The sequence below is a fragment of the Ammodytes marinus genome (assembly GCF_949987685.1).
Source record: "Ammodytes marinus genome assembly, chromosome: 10".
Classification (NCBI taxonomy): Eukaryota; Metazoa; Chordata; class Actinopteri; order Uranoscopiformes; family Ammodytidae; genus Ammodytes; species Ammodytes marinus.
The window spans coordinates 23,244,306-23,265,342 of record NC_137214.1 but is presented as its reverse complement, the minus strand read 5'-3'; the positions used below and the strand labels follow the sequence as shown (position 1 = coordinate 23,265,342).

At 39.6% G+C, this 21,037-nt stretch overlaps 2 protein-coding genes across 2 annotated transcripts in view; both read right to left on the bottom strand.

Annotated features, from left to right (window-relative positions):
- Window positions 1–105: 105 nt before the first annotated feature.
- tdo2a (tryptophan 2,3-dioxygenase a) lies at window positions 106–4,133 on the bottom strand (the record flags this gene model as incomplete). Its single annotated transcript, XM_080035899.1, has 12 exons — window positions 106–437; window positions 750–840; window positions 1,149–1,228; window positions 1,657–1,714; window positions 1,912–2,023; window positions 2,122–2,229; window positions 2,355–2,541; window positions 2,667–2,794; window positions 3,343–3,413; window positions 3,683–3,773; window positions 3,863–3,968; window positions 4,096–4,133. The coding sequence occupies 12 exons, from the start codon at window positions 4,131–4,133 to the stop codon at window positions 281–283; spliced, it is 1,227 nt and encodes a 408-aa protein (XP_079892025.1). The 3' UTR covers window positions 106–280.
- A 4,460-nt stretch (window positions 4,134–8,593) lies between these two features.
- Window positions 8,594–21,037, bottom strand: part of LOC307256128 (teneurin-3) — a 126,509-nt gene continuing 114,065 nt past the window's right edge. Inside the window, exons 20-27 of the mRNA XM_080035008.1 lie at window positions 20,355–20,509; window positions 16,866–17,743; window positions 15,895–16,070; window positions 15,174–15,409; window positions 14,091–14,387; window positions 11,476–13,087; window positions 11,122–11,252; window positions 8,594–10,541 (exon numbers count right to left, since the gene is read on the bottom strand). Coding sequence (XP_079891134.1) covers window positions 9,789–10,541; window positions 11,122–11,252; window positions 11,476–13,087; window positions 14,091–14,387; window positions 15,174–15,409; window positions 15,895–16,070; window positions 16,866–17,743; window positions 20,355–20,509 — 4,238 coding nt within the window. The 3' untranslated portion in view covers window positions 8,594–9,788. The remainder of the gene's footprint in view (window positions 10,542–11,121; window positions 11,253–11,475; window positions 13,088–14,090; window positions 14,388–15,173; window positions 15,410–15,894; window positions 16,071–16,865; window positions 17,744–20,354; window positions 20,510–21,037) is intronic.

Genomic DNA, 21,037 nt, shown 5'->3' with positions numbered 1-21,037 from the left:
CGGTCAAGATTAGAGATTAGAATAAAAATAGTCAAATGTGTCCTTTGAATCTATTCATTTCAGAGACTGCGTCACAAGTTGCTTGCCCCCTGATGCAACCGATGAGCACACAATTTTCTGTTCTGTTCTTGGTTACCATAATTTGCAGGATATTTGACATGCTGTTATCGTCACAATGAGAACAAAAAGAGAGTATCATTATTTTCTTCAATGGATGTTTTCTTTGCATGCTTTGATGGCCACCTTTGCTGTAACTTAAACCTTTAATCTGTGCAAAGAATCAACAGTCTGAGTCTTCACTGCTGCAGTAGGAGCTGTCGCAGAATTCAGCCGTGTACAGGAACGTGTGAATGTTGGGGTTTAGCTTGGGCACCCAGTGGCGAGGCACTAGGAACGTCGCCAAGTTGAACAGATCTACAAAGACTTTGTAGCGGTCACTGAAGGGAAAGAGAATCATTGATTCAATATTAACTTATGTAATCATGCAATATTCCAATTGAGCATATGTTGACAATTTTGCTTTCTGACTAATGAATACTGAATAAAGAACTGTTTCATAGCTCCATTTTAAAATAAACTTTTAAGTTATAGTTCTAGCTTGTGCATGTTAAGAAGAAGTGATGATATGACAGGCTTGTTTAGATAAGCAGAAAGTAGCAGTAGTGTCCTGTCCTTTATCTAAATTGGCTCCAAACTGTTAACAATACTCAGTGTTTCATCAGTACGTTAAAGTTTAAAGCATACACTACCTGACGGTAGATCTCAGGTAGTGGTAGCCTGATGAGCCCCCTGTGCCGGCTTTGCTGCCAATCATACGATGCACCATGCATACATGATTGTCTGAAACAGAACACAGAAATATCCTTTGTGATTTGGGAAATTTGGATCTGAAGCTGTACAATGATGTGGGACAAAATTGAGTATACAATACTGTATGTTTTTTTATGGGGAAAAGGTTATTGCATTTATCAGCTGGTGTAGAGGTTTTTGTAACAATCATTTGCCTAAACTAACTTTAGCTCTGTGAAGTCTAGCTTTGCCCTAGGGCTTAATTTGAAAACATTGGATAATTAAGCTTTTTCTCCACATTTTACAATTGTTAACATGTGAGAGAGTGCAGCAACTAACAGGGATGCTCCAGTTCTTACATCTCCATTTTGTCATGAGGGTGTCGATATCCATGAGGTTTGTGAGCAGCTGGAAAGGAACCTGGAACCTGGGCTCTTCCCTAAAAGGTAATAAGGAGATGTTTGTGTTTGAGTATGATCAAGTGGTGTATTACAAATGTGTCCGGCCTCTGTTCACAGAACTTGTCAAATGAGAGTGACTCTCACTTCCCACAATGCAGTTAACATCTTTTATCCAGCAGTTTCACATTAATTATCACTATCCTGCGAGTGTGACATGACACCATTGAGTCTCACAGTGTTTTATAACGAGTCTCATGTGATATTGCGTCTTAACCACAAAGCATGGTTTAACCACACCTTTGGGTGAAACTGACAGAAACACAGATGAATGTCAAAATACCCAATAACGAGGCCAACTGTTGTTGTATAACTATAGGAATCTGATGCACACCTAACACAGATGCAATGTGTAGGCAGAGTTGCACTTCACAAATTAATGTTAAAGAAACACTGTTAAAAAACATACCTGTAAAAGTAGATCATAAGGGCACCTTGGAGAGCCTTGTAAGAGAGCCGCCTCTCACCTTGTGAGCAAATATGAAAATGCGTTTTACTTTAAAAGTACCACATATTCCCTTTGTTATTTAATTTGTGAGCTACCCAAATAATAATGTATGAACAATTTTGAGTTAAAGGTAAAACACACTCATGTGAAGCCTTGACAAAAACTGGATTGTGACATTTGATGTTAAACAATCATCAATTTGTTTAGGGCACACACCTTTGCTAAGAAGATGGTCATGGCGTTTTTCATCAAACAGAGACGTGAATAGCTCTTTCTTTTGGACGAGCTCAGCCATCAGTTCTTCCTTCTCCTCCGAATCTGGCAATTCCTTGAGAGAGAGAGAGGGAAACAATGCAGTCTCTGTCAATCACCTGTGCACTCCAGGTCATACATTTCTTTTTTTTAAAAGCTGGAGTCATCTCGTACCTCAATTTTCTCCGACTCCTGATTCAGCCCTTCAAATATATTGATTTCCAGCCTTTCCCAAAAATTGAATCCATCCGAGTCCAAGCCAGGAGTTCTCTCAAGCCACTCCTGAGAAGAACAACCCAATGTTTCATCACATATTCTTTTACTTTTCATAGCAGATAGGCTTATCCAAAGCAAGATACAGTTGAAAAAACACAAGTTTGACAAAGTTTGAGAATGGCAAAACATACCTCGACAAGTTTTAAAAGCGTTGGCTCCTGTTCAGTGGCAAGCAGCATCTCGCTTTCATGACCCTTGAAATTGTCCCTGTAATGACGTTTGTTGTATGGAACCCTCAGGTTGTCCGGGACACCGATTTTGTTCTCCAAGATCCGAAACTGGAGGCTTTGGAATCCAGAAGCTGGAGCAAGGTATTCCCTACACACAAGCACACAAGTAAGCACACAGGCGCACAGCACTGACAGAGTGTATGTACATGTATATATACTTATACATGTTTAAGAGCTGAAGTAGAGAGGGCTAGGGGATATGTATGAGCTTACCTGAAGTCAAAAAAGTCCAAAGCTGTCATTGTTTCCAAAACCGTAAACTGGTCGACCAGCAGTTTGAAGATCTTTACAACCCTGTGAATTCGTGTATTGACTTTGAGCATGTTGCGCTCGTCTCGGACCTGGAGGAATAATAACATTTGTCAGGTAATTATTACCTGTCCTAGTAAAGCATCACATTTTTGCGTCCTTGTTTTGTCAACCTAATGTGTGTCCCTTCCAGGAAAACTCATTCTTAAATTACAACTGTTGCTTTAATTTTTATTTAGAACATCAGAAAGAAGAATGCTCAAAAAATGTAATTTAAATTTTTTCCCTAACTGAACTCCAAAGCCAGAAAAGTCCTTTTAGATATTACTTCCTTGTATAAAAGCCACACTGTGAGATCTGACAATTCATAGTGTTCTCTAATATGATGATTTAATACTCTTTCATGTATTAGAATGTCCCACTGCTTGATTTAATAGGAGCATCCAATCTCCAACACTGACAGTTCGTATTTCACTTCATGTAAGTTAGTTTTCACAAAAAGTTATTTACTTCAGAATCAATTCTTAGTTATGGAACTTTGTGTTTGATTCATGCTAATTTGTATTCTGTCATGATCAAGTTAACAAAACACAATACCAAAACCTTTGTAAGATTCTTTCAACCCAGAGATGTGACTTACATGTCCACTGGTGAAGATTTGTCGCACTGAGTCAAGTTCAAACAGAATCTGTTTGAACCACAGTTCATAGGCTGAAATAGAACAGAGAGAGTTTAAACATCGTAAACATCTTAGTGTTATATTACAAGGTGAACGTATACCATTAAACTGTCAGGGCTGAGTGCAAAACACTTCAAAAATAGTGACTGTTCTTGGTTAAAATCATCGTACATATGATATTTTCCGTATATGGGGAAGCCATGTTTCTTATTTTGAAACGTTAAAGACTAATTACTAGATTAAAACAACTAGTTTAGTACTGTTATACAATTATTAAAATGCTCTAAAATATTAGTATTACCTTGATGGGTGACAATGAAGAGGTGCTCATCGTGGATCTTATTACCCTTCACTTCACTCTGCAACAGCTGGGCTGTGAGGATTTTGTCGAGCTGAGAGTTGGAAAAAAACAATTTAAAAACAATTTCCAGTACTTTAGAAAAGCCAGGAACAAATATATGATGGTGGTGGTGTTTTCTACCTGTAGGTAGTCTCCATAGATGATTCCTCCTTTACTGGCCTTGTTAACGCCTGCCTGAGAGGGATCCTCTTCTTCTTCTGTTTTGGGAGGCTTGTTTTTGAATAACCTGCAGTGTGGAGAGAGAAGGCCTTTCTCATTATCATTAGCAAATTAATTGCAAATACTAATAATACATTTGGAAAAATGTTAAATCCTTGTGCGCTATTTTAAATGAAACAGCAGTTGAAACGTACAGATGCCTCTTCTCAAAGTACGGACATCCACCACTCATGATTTGTCCAGTTTTTCAGTTGCAGTGATAGTGTTTTCTTCTTCCTTGTCCAATGTTTACTAAAATTGTCTTCAATGCAATCCGGATTTATAAAGACTCCCGTCATCCAATCACTTATGAGGAGACAGTCATCATCCGGTCCGCCTCTATTTGCCCTATTCAGCGGTTGTTTACCTTGAACCTGTGGACTTTGTTTGACCTGCTAAAGGAACAGTCACGTGACCCTTTCCAAATAATAAAAACAAAAATTTCCAAAAACACATTACTGCCTATAATCAAATGAAGAGGATGTATTGAAGAGATTATTAAGACCTTTGTAGTAAGTAATAGAAACAATACTGGCATATTCAGTACACTTCTCTGTGGACGTGACTGTCTCGTCACAGGGTATCTCCAGTGTTTACTTTCATTGCGTTTTATACCTGTCAATATTGTCTTTTACCAATGGTGAACTTGGTTGTATAAGCGTCTCACTTAGAAGAGGGGAGTACCTACGCACGTATATTTGAATTGGCATAACAGACCTGATTTGCAAAGTAAATATGCACTTTTTTTATTATTTTGCCCTGACATTTTCAAAACAATACTGTTAAAAAGGGTCAGAATATGTGAATGATCTATTTTAGTTTGATTGTTTAAAACTAAACTCAAAAGATAATTTCTACCAATAACTCTTCTTTTGAAAGTTACTTCGTTCAAAAGCATAACCACGGAAAATGTATTTTAGTTGTTAGTATTTCGATGATAAAACTCTTCCCAACTGTGAAGCCCTCTGGGAAATATTGTTGCCACTGTGCAGGTCATTGGACTGATCTGTAAATATTTGCAATTTGGTTACTATTTATTTTACCTCAGTGACCAGCATTGGATATGTTATGTTCATTGAGAGAGAGCATGGACTGTAAGTAATGTGTTAAAGAAAGTACACTGAGCTTTCATAATTTTTTCGTTTATTTTTCTTGTGATTTTGAAAAATCAAATATGAGTTCAGACCAACCTTTACAGCTGGACATGTGACCATGCAAAAGCTTGTCTTAAGTGGATAATATCATACATGTTAGGCTTGTTTATTAGCTGTTGTATGCATCTCATGGGAAATATTTCTTTCTTTTCATCCACAATCTGCTAAGAAATAATATTAGGCTTGACCTTCAACTCACCTATCCGTTTGCTGCACAACAACAAACTGTCAATCGCATTATTTGTTATAGATGGTAAACCCGGTTTGATCAGCGTAAGACCCGGAATCCACCACCCACTCTCTAAATCTCTCTGAGATCATTAGCTCCCTTGTTTTTCCACTCACACTCTTTGTAGACTTCTCAAGAACAGTCCCAACAGTCTGTGCAACTGTCCCCAGAAGATCAGAGGGATGATAACAAGCAGCTACTTCTGAATTGGGACATGGTACAAGCCTCGCAATGTAAAGCTGCAGACTAAACAAGAGGAGCAGAAGCAGTGCCAAAATTATTTGTTCTTGTCCCCATTTAGCTGGAATGGGATGCTGGGGGAGGGGGAAGAGGACATTGCAGGGGATGAGATGCTTACGATGAGATAAGAAAAGTCAGTGTGTAAGTCCTCAAAGCTTTAACAGACCTGTCCATCTTACTGATAGGACGCACGTGTCGTTACGCACTATCTCCAAGGTCTCAGCGAGTCACTGATTAAATGAAAGTGTGGATATGGTCTGTTTTTGCCTCACTGCTGTATACCATGTGCAAAATCCCAATGAAAGTTCAACTGCTCCCCTCTTTATATGCCCCTTGGTATATTAGAGGAAAGTGTTTTTTTTTACTCTCTGCAGTAAATTCATCGTAAATTGGCTTGTAAAGTTTAATTATTTTACCAAAGAACAAGGTCAAAAGTTAAGGCGATCTCTCTTACCTAGCCTTCACAGGTTTTTCTGAATTTATTACATCCAAATCATATTTTTTTTTCAAACTGAACACAATCATGTGCAAAACCTTTTGCTTTTGGGAATTTAATGTGTCTTTGTTTACTTTAATTTATCCATAATATCTGGTATCATTTGAGTCTGTTTATAGGTTTAATTCACCCATCGTTGAAATGCATACTGTATGCAGGCCCATAGACATCATGCAAATAGATACTTTTACAATTTTAAATGGAAGTTCAGATTTATGTCGCTTACCTCAAATTGAATTCACCTCGACAGGTCCGGTTGATTCCGTGTCAAAGTGAAAGTCCACAAGTCGTCAGCTGAAGGCGAGTAAAAGCAATGATGAACACTGTCACCTCAATTAATACAGAGAACGCAGGTCTGGTAAAAGTCATGGAGGAACAGCAACAGTGAGATGAGCCTTACAACATGACAGCATATTTGTTTGAAATACCATAATATATACCATAAGAGGAGGATTTTAAATGTGTGATGCCTATGGAGAAGCAATCAGCTACACAATGTTGTTTTGTTTACCAGAAGCTCATTAGGGAGCTCAATCTGTTGACTATTCCATTTGTACATAATTATCTAATCAACACGGTTGATGCACTCGATCACACATTTCTAATATCACATATCTAATTGCTGTACTGCTACTGTAAATCCAACTTTTTTTAATTACCGTAGTTTTCCTTATTTACTCTCAGGTCCATGTCATAGGATCTTAATGGAATTTGGTGGAGTCGCTTTTAATTAAATCAGAGCTCGAGTCCCAGCTTGTTTATTAAATCCTTATGTCTACCAGACCTATAACTAGACTGGAGTAAAATGTGTAGATATAGAAAGTGACATACCGTATAGCCACCATGCTGCCCAAAAGTTGATATCGATAAGTTGATATATCCAGGCTGTATGATGTCAAGCCTGAGCCTCTTATATGATTATCGACTTCCTCTTCAGGGCTGTAATATTTGGTTGTGCCTCCGAGATGAATTCAAAAATAATGTTATGTTTGGTAGTGCGCTTCCACATGGCTACCATTATGTGACGTGCATACAATGGTGCTCGATTGAATTATGAAAAAAAAAATCTATTTCTCTGATGTGGATATTGCATGATGCTTTTGGGTCTTTGATGTTCTTGCAAAGTCGCGCCGTCTCTTTTATATAAGCTTTTGAAGTAGATCTAGTTGCGCTGCATACTTGATATGCCACACTGTTGCTTTGGCAAAGTCGACTGTGGTCCCAGTGTGATACTGCAGCAGTACTGTGGATTATTTCAATATCGCTTTATCTATTCCATTTGATGTTGCCCTAAATTATCCAGGAGTGCCTTTGTCCCCCCCCCCCCCCCAACATCTGGTGCACTTACCACTAGAAATCAGCTGAATTAGTTGGTGTATTTTCTGACCTCTCTAAAATTGCAGTGATGGTATAAGAAACGTGTACCTCTACATCATATGTAGAGCAATTTTCAGCTGCATGACTTTCTGAACTATGCGCTTTGTGCCACTAGGGAGCATCAGAGGACTTTTAAAAGGAATCAAAAGATTTCATTGCTTTATATTTGACTGAGCTGAGTTTGTATTTGAAGATTTGTAAAGCAGGGTTTGGGTGGCGTTTGAAATTATTTGTATGGATATATCAAAACAAATGGGGGGTTTCTTCAAGTTCACTACAATTAGTGTGAAGAAACAATAGACAATGGCTGACAATAGATCTTTAAATATGTTTCATTAGGTTTGTGGTGAAGAGGGGTGGTATACTCTAAGGGAGTCTGATGAGAACTTTAAATGAATGCATTTCAGGTTCTTAGATGATCAACATTCAAAGAGATGTTGCTCTCTTGAACTGTATACATCAAAACATGTATAAAGATTCTGTGAGATGCAGCAGCACTAGAGGAGGTCAGAGACAACAGCATAAAACAACCTTTGAGCAAAGAATATTCCGTTCCCATTTGGTTTGAAATGTTTGCCGTTTGAAGTTTACCATGAAAAATAAATCACTTTCATATGAAGAGGTTTTTGGCAGAATTATGCATTCCATCAACAGAACTCTGTGCTTTGATGAATCCATTTAAATGAGTGTGATCACACCCATATATAATTCAAAAAAAATATCTAATTAATGTTCACATTTGAACTCATACATTTAATACCTGGTATAATGCTGATTGAGAAGATTGTCTTTAGGCAACTGTCTAGCTATCAGGGTAGTGCCACTATACATGTATTCAGCTATAACAAACACAATTCAGCTCATAACCGCTTCAAGCAACTAACTTAAAATGAATGCTGCATTTGTCCTCTTTGGCATTGTAGCGTAGAACATTTATATTTAAAAAAAATCATTAATGTACTTTGATGTATATATTTGTATGGAATATTGAGTCTTTGCATACATAACTTGATGCATCTAATTCATTTGATTTGTGAGAAGACAACAATAAAGGCATAACATAGTCCAATAAAAATTAAAACACACAGAAAAGAACCCCAATATCATTTTAATCCATGAGTGCATTTAACATTCAAAAGAATTATACCTACCGAGAACATGAATGTGATCTATTTTTGGATCCACTGTAACCTTGTATATGTGATATGGGTTGATGAAATATTCATTGGACAACAAGCCCGGTCAAAAGGCATTATGCCCAATAAACATTCAATTTAGTGGAAATAATAGTTGACTGCATGATATAGATACATCACCACTTGTAAATACTTGTCACTACATGCACAGGTTTCTGTCAATTACTTAAACAGAGCATTGTGAAGAAGTCCCATCAAAAAAAATTAAAAAAATCAAATGCATGTCAGAAAACGTAAAAAAGAAAAGAAAAAAAAAATCCAAATCAGCTGGACTTTATTTGTCATGTATAAACACAACATAAATTACTGTTAATATGACTATTACAGACATTTACTCAGTTTCTTAAAAAAAGAAGAGAAAAAAACGACATAAAACTCTTGCATAATTTACAAAACATGGTGTCCCTGTGCTATCAAAGACACATATGTGCCTCCCAACCCTAACAGAGTTCTTCATACCTTCACTGTCCCGTTTTTTCACAATAAATATTGGGTATTCAAACATGGAAAGGTTTTTTTTCCTGTTTAAAAACATTTCAAAGAGAATAAGACATTTCAATGTTGTTGATGTTTACAGTGAATCTTGTATACATAGTGTTGTTTGGTGAGGATCTCTAATGTCAGAAGTCTCTGATTTTAAAAACAAACATTTGCTCAAGGACACTGCTTGCTCTAGGAGTGTGACCTCTCGAGCCCCATACTTCTAGAGAAGTGCATTTATGCATAATGTAAACATTTCCTTTGCTATCATAATACTTTCTGTTGAGCCACACCTTTTTTGATGAAAAGAAAAAACAAATCAACTAAAATAGCTCACTGTTTCCCCAGAGACACCACTTTTCCTCTGCTTAAGAGTCCAGAGTCCAAAAGGTTTGTGCAACAGAGAAACTGACCTGTAATTGCCATATTAAGGCTTGGTGTAGTTATACATTTACTCTGTAGTCCCTAGGCCACAATGCACAGCATTGCTTTTGACCCCTTGTATTTTTTTCTTTTCTTTTCTTTTGTCTTTTTTTTGTATTTTTTTTTTATTTTTTTTATACAAAAACACAACACTCAGGGTACATAACAGCAACCTTTGATTACAGTTGCCTTTCATTTTGTCCGCGAGTCTCTACCAAAACTAAGTCTTTGGCAGAAAATTCACCTCGTATTGTTACCTTTTCCCAATTTCACTTTGCCGAAGAAAGTGGATGTTATTAGCACTGTCTGCTAATTCTGGGTACTGTTCAATGGAGAGCACATAGTACCCGTCATACCCCAAAACCTTTCCACTACTCAGAAGCTGCCTCTTCTCCCCCTCTGTCCAAGGCCGGACCCCTTCCTCTCCATCTCGCACCCGCTGCTGTTCTCTCGCCCACGCACCGGCAAGGGCGCGCTGACGGGCAAGTTCAACAACCCGTGCTTTCTCCTCATCCACCGTGGATCCATAGCGGATATGAAGAGCTAGAGCACCAGCACGCACCTCCACATCTGCAAAACGTCGAGTCCGACTATCCATGACGGTGGTGGACTGGGAAACGGTCACATTGACACCATTCTCTAGAGTCTTGTGTCCACTAGTGAGGTGCAATGCAGCAAGGTCGGCATCGGGAAGGCCTGGCTTGACAAAGTAGTGCGTGTCCCGCCCTTCTATAGTGAAGTGGAGGTCTTCCAAATAGAAAGCATTGTTAAGGATTGTTGCAACCTTGATGCAGTCCTCACTGGCCACGTTGAGTGTGTGAGTGTGAACGCTGCCCTTGTAGATAGCAAACATAACTGCTCTTCCGATGGGAGACATCGCCGCTGAGAACCACAGCCAAGACTTCTCACCTCTTCGACCTCGAGTAAGATGGACCTCTGGCAGCCGCTCAAATGACAAGAGAGATTTGGCTTGTCTGGTTACTTCCTGCTGGACCCCAGAGATAGACTGTAGGAAAAGTGCAATGAAACGTTAACGCCTGAACATGCTAAAACCTGACTCTCCAGGCCATTTCCAACCAGCCACTCCTATGTTTCAGAGAGCTTTTCATCCCAGCTAAGATGATGGTGTTTTTCAAGCTGTGTTGTCAAGAAGATACATCCCCTGTGCCAATTTTACAGCAACATTTTTTTTTAGTTAAGGCCTAAAAACGATCGTTTGAAGCTATTAATGATTCTTTGGTTTAACAGAAGCAACACCAAAATATTACATACTAAAGTTAGACAGTGTTAAAAAGTAATAAACTGGTACTAAAAAAAACCAAGACCGAGGGAAGTACACTTTGTATTATTATGCGTATTATTTTTCAAATACGTATGTCCCAATTAAAATTGATACACTATGAAATATTCAGCAATCCAATTAAGAGATGGCTGCTTCAATATACTGATTTAAGAGAAAAAGAACAGAAAACTAATTGTTTTTTTGGTGTCCATCTGATCTCTCACTCTCACAAAATAATATTGACTGATAGATAAAGGAGTATAATAGTTGTTCAGTATGCATGAGAGATATCGATTGTATTTACCGGCAGATCATCCCAGCGCTGACTCTTCCTCAGTTCATAGGATGGCATACTTAAATCAAACTTTGGGACTGGAAACCCAGGAATGGTGTTATGAAGATGAAAGCCAAAGGTGACGAGCCAGCTGTTCACATCTGTGCAGCAAAAATTCAAAATCACAGACAGAAAGATACATCATGAATACCTTTTGATTGTACCATACATCTTCTTTAGAAAAACCTTTTCTGAGAAATTTGATGACATTTATTCTGTATACTGTTTCTGAAACTTTTAACATATTTGCTGATGCATTATATATGTCAAATTGATATAAAAATCACAAATAGTACCAGCAGTATCAACTGTGGTATCTCTTACCTGCAACATATTCTTTCATTTCAACGACTTTGCTGATCGGGTTGTTATTTCTGAACATGTATAAATTAAAAGGAAGTGGTTCCTTGCCAACATTTTTCCATGTGGAGATATCTGGAACAGTCCACCTTCCAGACATTATATCATAATCCTGCTCCCCGAAGTGCAGCAGTTTGGTCAAGGGATCATACAGTCCTCCGTGAAATCCAACCACAAGCTGGAAGTCTGGGTTGGAGTCAAAGTAGACCTCACCGTAGGCTGTATACTGGAGCTGTTTGACCAGGAGACCGTTGCTGGTGAAGACAGCCAATGGTGTTCCGGTGTTGTCACAGGCAATGTAAAACTCCTCTCCGCTGCTGATCTCCATAGCAAACAGGTGGCCTTGAAGGTCATAGTAGAACGAGGTGATCTCTGAACTGGAGTGGTTGTATATATGTGTAATCCTGGCCGGGTAGCTCAGGTCTGCGTAGAAATATTGCAGGTGTTGGCCCAAGCTTGTCTTGGTGGACACTCTGCGTCCGAGACCATCATAGCGATACTGGATGGTCCAGCCGCTGCTTTTGCTGTATACCCGCACCAAGGATCCTTTGGAGTTGTACTCAAAGATTTCCGCTCCCCTCTGACGAAGGAAACCGTCTTCATCCATTCTGTATTGGATATCTCCAAGGCGGGTGATACGGTCCCTCAAATCATAGCGCAGAGGAAGCAGTCTGGCACTGTTCCCTGCATTCAGCAGGTGCAAATTTCCATTAAGATCATACGTATAGCGCCACATCACTTTGTCGTTCAGGTACACTGTCTGGAGCTGGCCATCTACGTCATACTCATAGCCATACTTGGTGGTATTGGCAAACGGGCCAATCTTGATCTCTCGCTTAATGACTCGGCCTACGTCGTCATATTGGAAAGTGATCCAGTACATGAGGGAGCGAAATATCTCATACTGGATCTCCTTGATGCGTCCGTGTGCATCAAAGTGCTTGGTGTAGGTCATGACCGCGGTGGATATGATCTGGTTTATATCGTAGTAGATCACCCCAAACTTCCCAAACTGTTCAACCTTTCCCGAGATGTCGTCAAACTGGTACAGATCGATGGGTAAGGGTGTTTCGTTGATGACGCCTTGCACACTGGTGACACGCAGGCTGCTGTCATAGGTGTAGTCGAAGCGTGCGTTGACCATGCCGTCTTCGCTGAAGCGGAAGATCTGTCTGTCGACCAGGGGACCCACCTGGCGATAGCGGATGGAGCAGATGAAACCTTCATTCTGCAGGTTGACGGTCTTCAGCACACCCGCCGTCTCATCGTAGGTGAAACTGACCCTTGTGCTGTCATACAGGATCTCTGACAGTTTGTTCTGCCGGCGGTACCTGTACAGGACCCTACGGCCAGTGCCCAGGTGAGCCACCCTCAGCAGAAGCCCGTCTTCACTGTAGTCCACAGCCACCGAGGCATTGCTCTCCGGGGGGTGATAGAGGTTCCTGTAGTAGCCCACTGATCGGATGGTCTGCATGGTGTAGCGGGCTACGCTTGGCATTGTGACAGCAGAGAGCCGGTCCAGTGAGTCAAAGTCAAATATGTACTGCCGTTGACTGTGGAGCAGGAGGACCATGGACTAGAGAGGCAAAAGAGAAGTGTTTTTTTAATTGCGTGATAACTATACATGAGGTGAAATGTGAGAACAAAGAAATCCTGTTTCCAGGGTATCTGACAAAATCACTGTCGCGAAACCTCAGCTACCAGTTTATTTTTCTAATCTATTAATGGAGAATACAAAGATTGTTGATAGAAGCCAACATACACAATAAACCTGAATTTGCAGTAGGCCTATATGCAGCTTGTAGTGTGGACTGTCCTCTAAAGGTTTACCACCTTTTTCTGTTTAAATGTCATGCCCAGTCATCCGTTGCTACATAGAGGTGCCTTGTGTTCCCTGAGCTCTCTGTGTTCCGTATGTCAGTGTGTTGACATGGCCTCTCCAGGTCACGCATTGCAGGGATGCAGCCAGGCTGAGGAAATCTCTGCATGTTTTTTTTAGCTGAACATCTCAGTGCAAACTTCAGTCTTACAGTCTTAAAAAAAGAACAAAGGTATACTTTGGCAGAAGACATGCCCGGAGTGTGTACTCACTGTGTGTTTCATGAAGTCTCATTATATATTATTTATTTTCGAAGGAAGTAGATTCCTTTATTTTCCCCCCAAAATATATTTTTTGTTACAGCAGTCTTAAAGGGGTACGTCTGTAACAACTGAGTAAACAAAGTTATTAGATATGAATAATATGAAAATTGTTCTAAGTACAGTTATCGGGAAGATGTTGGTAGGTTTCAGCTATTTATTATTTAATAATTTTTTTAATTTTTTGCCCCAACAATTTAATTACTGGGCAGAGGCTAAGGTAAAGCTTATTGATGAAATCCATCACGAAAAATCTGCACTTAGTGAATACATGTACTGGTGTCTGCTTAGTATCTCTGTAAGAAGCAGAATTATTTCCATGGAGCTGATGATAATTTCTAAATATGCCTCTTCAGGGTGACCTCTGCTACATGTCATGCCAATCCTGCTGTAAATAATATCTTACATATTGCTTTCCTGTGGTGATGCTATTTTCTCACCTGCTCCAGATAGGTGTAGCTCCATATCTTCCCATCAGCAAACACCCTGGAAATCAGACGGCCTTGGCTATCATACTCGAGTCTCTCAGTGGTGGGACCTCTCTGCAGGGCACTGATTTGCCCACTGCTTGTGCGGCTCACGTTAACCGGCAGTAGCTTACTGCTGGGCACCCAGAGGACTGGGTGGCCTGCTGTGTCGTATATAATTTTCAAGAGGAACTTCCTGTGGTCATCATAAATCTTCTCTGTCCTCAGGGTACGGTCATAATCGACTGAAAGAATGTTCCGCCCGTTGACCTGTCGGAAAGATTTGATTTAAGGACACGTTAGTAAAAAGAGAAAAAGAATAAACTGATCCTACCACTGCTTCTACTAGTGATACAAATGTAAGACTACATTATTATTATTATTATTATTATTATTATTATTATTATTATTATTATTATTATTATTATTATTATTATTATTATTAATATTATTATTATTATTATTATTATTATTATTATTATTATTATATAAATTATACAGAAGTGTAAACTGATAACACAATATTTCAATATAGAGATGAACTTCTTGGTTGTGGTCTTCGTGGATGGCTCTTTAAAATGTATTCATAAGATATTTCACTAGAGTTGTCACAAGGCTCAATAAAATGCGTGAAACAAAAAAAAATGTACTTCACGAAGTATCATAAATTATATTCTACAAAGGAGCAATAAGAAAAGTTGGACTTTTGTATAGTACTAGAATATTGATTACCCTTTATACCCGGCAATAATGTTGACTCTTGAATTTCTTTTTAAAGAAAGAACTGCTGCACTTTTTTGTAAGGTCATTGTAAGGACAGTGACACAGTTACATACATAAATTAACATCAGTCATTGTCTGGATAGTAACCTTGTTCAGTTGGTCCTCATCCAATTCGTCATACTACACTAGACTATTAATATAGTTTTATCTATCACTAAGTTAACCAAGGCTACAGGAAATACTCACTTTGTATATACTGTGTATGGGATGCTGATCATTTGCATAATCCTTTGCACAAGGAAGGAAGAATAAAAGTAAATTACTCAAACATACCCTAAGCTTGCGTCCAAACACTATCACTTTGCCTCTGGCTTGTTCTTTGCGGAAACGCCACTCTACCAAGTTTTGCCCAGTCTCCCCTGGCAGGCTCATGTTGCGTCTGGCGACTGTTGGGTTGGCAGCGCCTGCCAGGATGTGGGGCTCTGTCTGGTAGTGGGTGTCCATCCCGTTGGCATAGGTAATCCTCAGAGAGTTGTCAAAGCCCACTTGGTAGCTGCTTCTACATTGGTCTGTTGAAAAAGTGAACGTGCAGTTTAACTTATATCACAAGGCATAGGAAATTAAAACTATAGTGCTTCACTTCTGTTGCCACCATGAGGAATTCTGTGTTAACTCGTTTGGCGATGGCTTAAATGTAACCGTCATTCATTATGAAAGTTACGCACTATAGCTTCAAGTCTGTAGTATTTAAAAAGAAAATAAGTTTTCAGCCTCAGAAAATTCAACATGAATGATTTGCTGAGATAACTGGACCAGCTGACTCTGTCAGGGAGTAAAAACAATGTTAGATACAAGGTTGATGTGTCTCTCTGACACCCCAAACCCCTACACTGAGAGAGTAATCATTTACACTGTCGTCTGTCAGATCCTCTGAGCTGTAATGATACACGACTTAAGCTTACTCAACATTGCCCCGGCGACCTCAGAAACAATGACAAATAACTCCTTACAAAATAGCTGCTGGAGTCGAGGAAATATGAAGTTATGGCCTTACCCTGAGCCAGAGTGTAGAAGGCACGGATGGTTGAGGTATTTGTGGTGATGCTGATTTCCTCCTCTGACATGGAGCTTTCAATGTCCACTGTCAATGCGCTGTATATGTCTGTGTACAAGTTATTCACCATTCCAGTGGGGAATGTCACGTTCATTAGCCTTCCTTCGCTGTCATAGCTGTTTGACAAAAAGAAACATCAAGGGCTCTCAGTGTCAAAGCCATTCAAGTATCATCTCGTGTATACTTGTTCCGTAACCATTGACTTTTTGCAATTATATTGTCACACATTTTCCCTTTTCTTTCCTATATTTACATTTTTTAAACCATACGTGAAGGGGTATTTGTATGAACCCAAGGCACAATCAAAATATTTGACATGGTAGAATGACACATCCCATCCGCTATCCATTTTATATGAATGAATTCAATTATTTGGATGATTGATGTGTCATTACAATCTCAACTGAAGGCTTTGGTATTTAAGTTTTAGTAAGTATTCATGGCATAGAGTGAATACAATTAGGAGATAAATTCACATTTAGGCCATGCTACTAATACAAAGTGTTCTTCTAATGGATTCCAAAAAATATTAGTAGTTGAGTTGGGAATTTTGTCAATACAACCAATACATTAGTTGCTCCTCTTCTGCCAACTACAGTATTGCTTTTGTGGATATTGAGTTATTATAGTTCAGCTAGGCTATTTTACAGATCTTAGACATATTTTATAATAAGTTTCAATTTAATGGGCACCCTTAAGCAGTTTTCAGGTAAGTACCAATTATAGAATAACTACAAGGGTATTAATACTGCCTCCCCATCCATGAGAACCAGGAAATACTGTTTTATTTCTAAACACAGCATAATCGGCCAGCCGTAGGCCTAAATCAATTGCATCCTTAATCTTTTGGACTTTGGCAAGTGATGTAAAGACTGCCACAGAATTATCCTGCAAATAGCCATTATACTTACTCATAGAAGGTTGTCCAGCCAATCTCTGATGTCTTTGTAGCCAGCAGGCCGTTGTTGCCATGGTATGTAAGTAGCACTAGCTCCTGGCCTTGGGCTGTAAGTGTTTTCAGTCCACCGTTGGTGCCCATGCTCAGCCAAATCACCTGGTTGTCGGGGGCGACAATACGCACAGGCGTGCGGTTAGGATCTCTACGGATTCTCAGCGTGTTGCCACTGCTGTCAGTAACAGCCGTGATGTCATTATCTGTGCTGTAGCTGAACGTATATTTGAAGTCACCCGTGAGCAGGCTAGCAGTGTGTTGGTGGGTGCCATTGCTGTCAAACACATACAGCTCCTGGGCATCAGGGGACGCCACCTCATAAGCACCGGCACTGAAAGTTGGCCCATTTCTAGAGATGGCCCGGATGCGAATGTTGCCCAGGTCTGCAACGTAGAGTGTTCCATCTGGAGCTGACACTAAAGAAGATGGAGCATTTAGCCTGGCATCTTTGGCATAGCCGTCTCCTGCCTGGTAACAGTCGCAGTTGGCATCGTTCTTGCAATCGCAGTCGGAGGGAGCCCCAGCCAAATGCGTTATCTCACCATCCACAGAAACCTTTCGGATCTTGCTCATCTTTCTCTCATCAGTCTCTGCTATGTAGATGGCCCCATGATAGGATATGGCAATGGAGACAGCAGATTCTAGAGGGGTTAACTGTGCCCTTTGACCCCCAGCCACGCCACGCTCCTGTCCAGCTAATGGGCAGTGGATAGGTCGGCCAGCTGCAATGCTCACTTGACCGTTCTCTGTGATGCGCAGCACAATATTGTTGTCCAGGACATAGAGTGAGTTGTCCATGGGGCTGACTGCCAGATCTGTTGGCCACTCCAGAATCACCTGAAATACAGGATATCATTAGAATGTAAAATATATATACAGGTATATTCCTGATGAAGAAAATGCAACAATGAACAATAAAGCATCTTCCAAACTTCCACAGTGACACTGTATAAAACCAGCAAGCAAAGACATTTGCTGATGCAATAATCCAACTTGACATTTTAGTTGCAGTCTCCTAGTATGTCCTTCTTATACTATATAATTTTAATGGGCCAGACAAATAAAATAACTAATTTTCTTTTATACCTTTAAGGTATAATAATTAGCTCTTAATTTCTTGTGCTAGTGCTGCTGATGCATGAATTTAAAGGATAATTCCCATAATAGTTCTCCTGCAACCATTTGTGCTGTACTCTCTGGTGCGGCAACCCGTTGGGTGATCCATTAGGAGATATATAAATGAAGTAAAAAAGATTTCACACATAAAAAACAAGAGCAGTTTTATCTGCAACTTGGAAAAACAACAAGTAGATATTATTACAATGCAAAGGTCTAACCCTGGCCTACAATTATAGTCTTTTTTCAGAAATGTCAAGTAAATAAAGAGCTTATTTTTAACAGCACTAATGGCTGGCCTTCAAATACATAACTGTGTCATTAAAAGTGTCAAAACGCTCCTTAATTGTGTTTATCCACAGGGTGATTAGTAATAAAAAACACTGCCTTTAAGGCTGCCGCTAGTTCAACCGCACCGAGCCGGAGGATCATGCTGTCTCGCCAAAACCATGTCTTTATTGGCTCACACCAAACGACTTGCTTAATTAGCAAAAAGTGACTAGCTTAATCCTTTGTCGTTACGTTCTCTCATGTGTTTCCCGCTTCATGTTCTATCTCTCTCTCTCTCTCTCTCTCTCACACACACACACACACACACACAGCTTTTTGTTATGCTGCAAACAACGCCCTAAAATTCTCCCCTTAACCCTTATTGCTGTTCAAGCATCTCTATAATCATCTTACCTCTTAATAGGACATAATAATATTTGTGATATCTGATGTCTGGGCCATTTGGTTATGACTGTTTCTGTCCTTCGGATTTACACTTGAAGTGTTTTGTTTGTTTGTACTCTTTCTCTTTGTTAGCTGATCTGCATTCGAGTATCAGAATCTAATTAAAATGTAAATTGGTTAGTTAAAAAAACAAAGAAAGGAACACTGTTATGTCTGGTGCACATGTAAGCAGTGGGAGAACCTGATCCTGCGGCAATTTCAATCCCGACTGCCAACACATTTTAGAATTCACCTTCTGCAGAACAAGATATGCACTCCTCCATTTTCATATGATAAAAGCCTTTTTTAGGTTTTTTGTTTGTATTTTCCGTTATTAAGTCACATCCTGAAACTGAAATAAGTGAAATAGGGATGGATATTCGTGTGTAAGTGCAGGGAGCCGCAGTTCTACTTTGGACTAAGCATGCTGTGGTGTAGGGACAGGCTACAGCTAATATGTATTTTACGTTCATTCAAAGGTAAACGGTCCATGTTATGGGACAAAGTCAGCCGTCATTTGGTGCTGCAGAGGCGAAGGTTTGATGTGTGTCAAACTGGCTTCCGGGCGCTGCCTCATTATCATGTATTTTTGTAAGTGTCCTCCTCGATCCTGAGTGTTTCTATTGGAACCCCAAACACTAATTCAGCTCCAGCCACATTAAAACAAGCCCCAACACACCGAGTAATTATTCTTCCAACCATATCATCTGCCGTGACCTGAAAACTCATCTCTTCAATAAACACTTCATGTCCACACTTCCTGCCTTAGTCACATTTTCCCTCCTCACACATATTTTGCTCGTGTTAGCTTAGAGAAAAATGCTGTGCTCTTGACGAGTTGAGAGCCAAGAGAAATAAAAAAAGGTGTTTTAATTATCTCTGTTGTTTCCTCACCAAGCACCTTATATTGGCAATGCTTAAGACATTGGAGCTAGTTCCACTATTTGCTTTTGTCAAGTTCGACCTGGCAGACAGGCAGCAATAACACTATTGCAGACTATCATCATAACGCATACAGTATGTCAAATAACTAGCTTACAAGAACAGAATTAAACACATTGGGACTATAAAACCATAAATACAGTTATATGAATAATTATACACACGTAACAATGGTCTAAAGCTCTTCAACAATACATGAATTACACTAAAACTTCCCCGATGATATTCTCTCAAATAGCATTCAGAAAAGAGAGCATGCAGTTTCTGCAGCAATGATTTAAATTCCAGTGAGAGACTGTTTTTTGCTATTTCAAAATGTAATTGCAGAAGGTTCAATGCAAAGAGAGCAGCAATGTTTTATTTTATTACTGTTATTATATTATTAATTTATTTGTGGCAGTAAGCTAGCTCTAAAAAAAGCATCTGTATGTCTCTCACACACACAACAAAATAACGTTGCTTAAAAAGATGATAATTTATGAGTTTTATGTAATTTATATATATGCAGTTACGTAACATTTCATGTCAATGAGTCATGGTTGAGCAAGCTGAAAGAGGGTTAAAGGGTTGGTTTCACAAGGTGGCGCTGACATGCTCTTGTGTGAACATGAGGGTGGGGTTAACAACTGTCTGGCACATGTGTGTGTGTGTGTGTGTGTGTGTGTGTATAAGTCACCTGATTGATGTCCATGCTGTTGTCACATGTCAGAGGGCGTGCCGATGTCAAGTCATTGGAACCAAGGAACGTGGAGATGATGCCGTTCTGGTCCACCTTCCGGATTGTGGTCCCGTCAACAAAGTAAATCATGCCATTCTTGTCCACTGCGATTCCTGTTGACGTCGGGTAAGTGTTGCGAAAAGGAGAAAAGATGGAAGGGGAAAAAAAAAACTTGTGATAACGGCAAAACATGCTAGATATGGCTGCATCTTTGCTTGCATGGCTCAGTGGACAGAACACGATGGATACATGTGTCAAGCTTGCCTTCCCATTATTCAGGTCACTGCAAAAAGCACAGCTGTCAATAATTCATGGGCTGCTTTTCTGGTATTAAATAATTTCTTAGGCAGAAGTGGGAAAGGCTGTATTCATACGGTGTGTGTATATATATGCACTTGCCGCATCCTTTAACCCTCCTCCCTCTCTCTCTCAATAAAAGACCTTGGGAGGTGCGAGTGTCAATGAGTGGTGGGTTTGGGAGATTTCTTGACACGGGCAATCATCAACAATCTGCACACCGTTTGAGGAATGAATGAGCGAAGGCAACGGAAATGACAGCTTCGGACAATTTTTTAGATGAAAGAGCTGAAAGACAGATGGTTGCCTTGGCGACAACTGTGAACTAAATTGTCTCAATGATT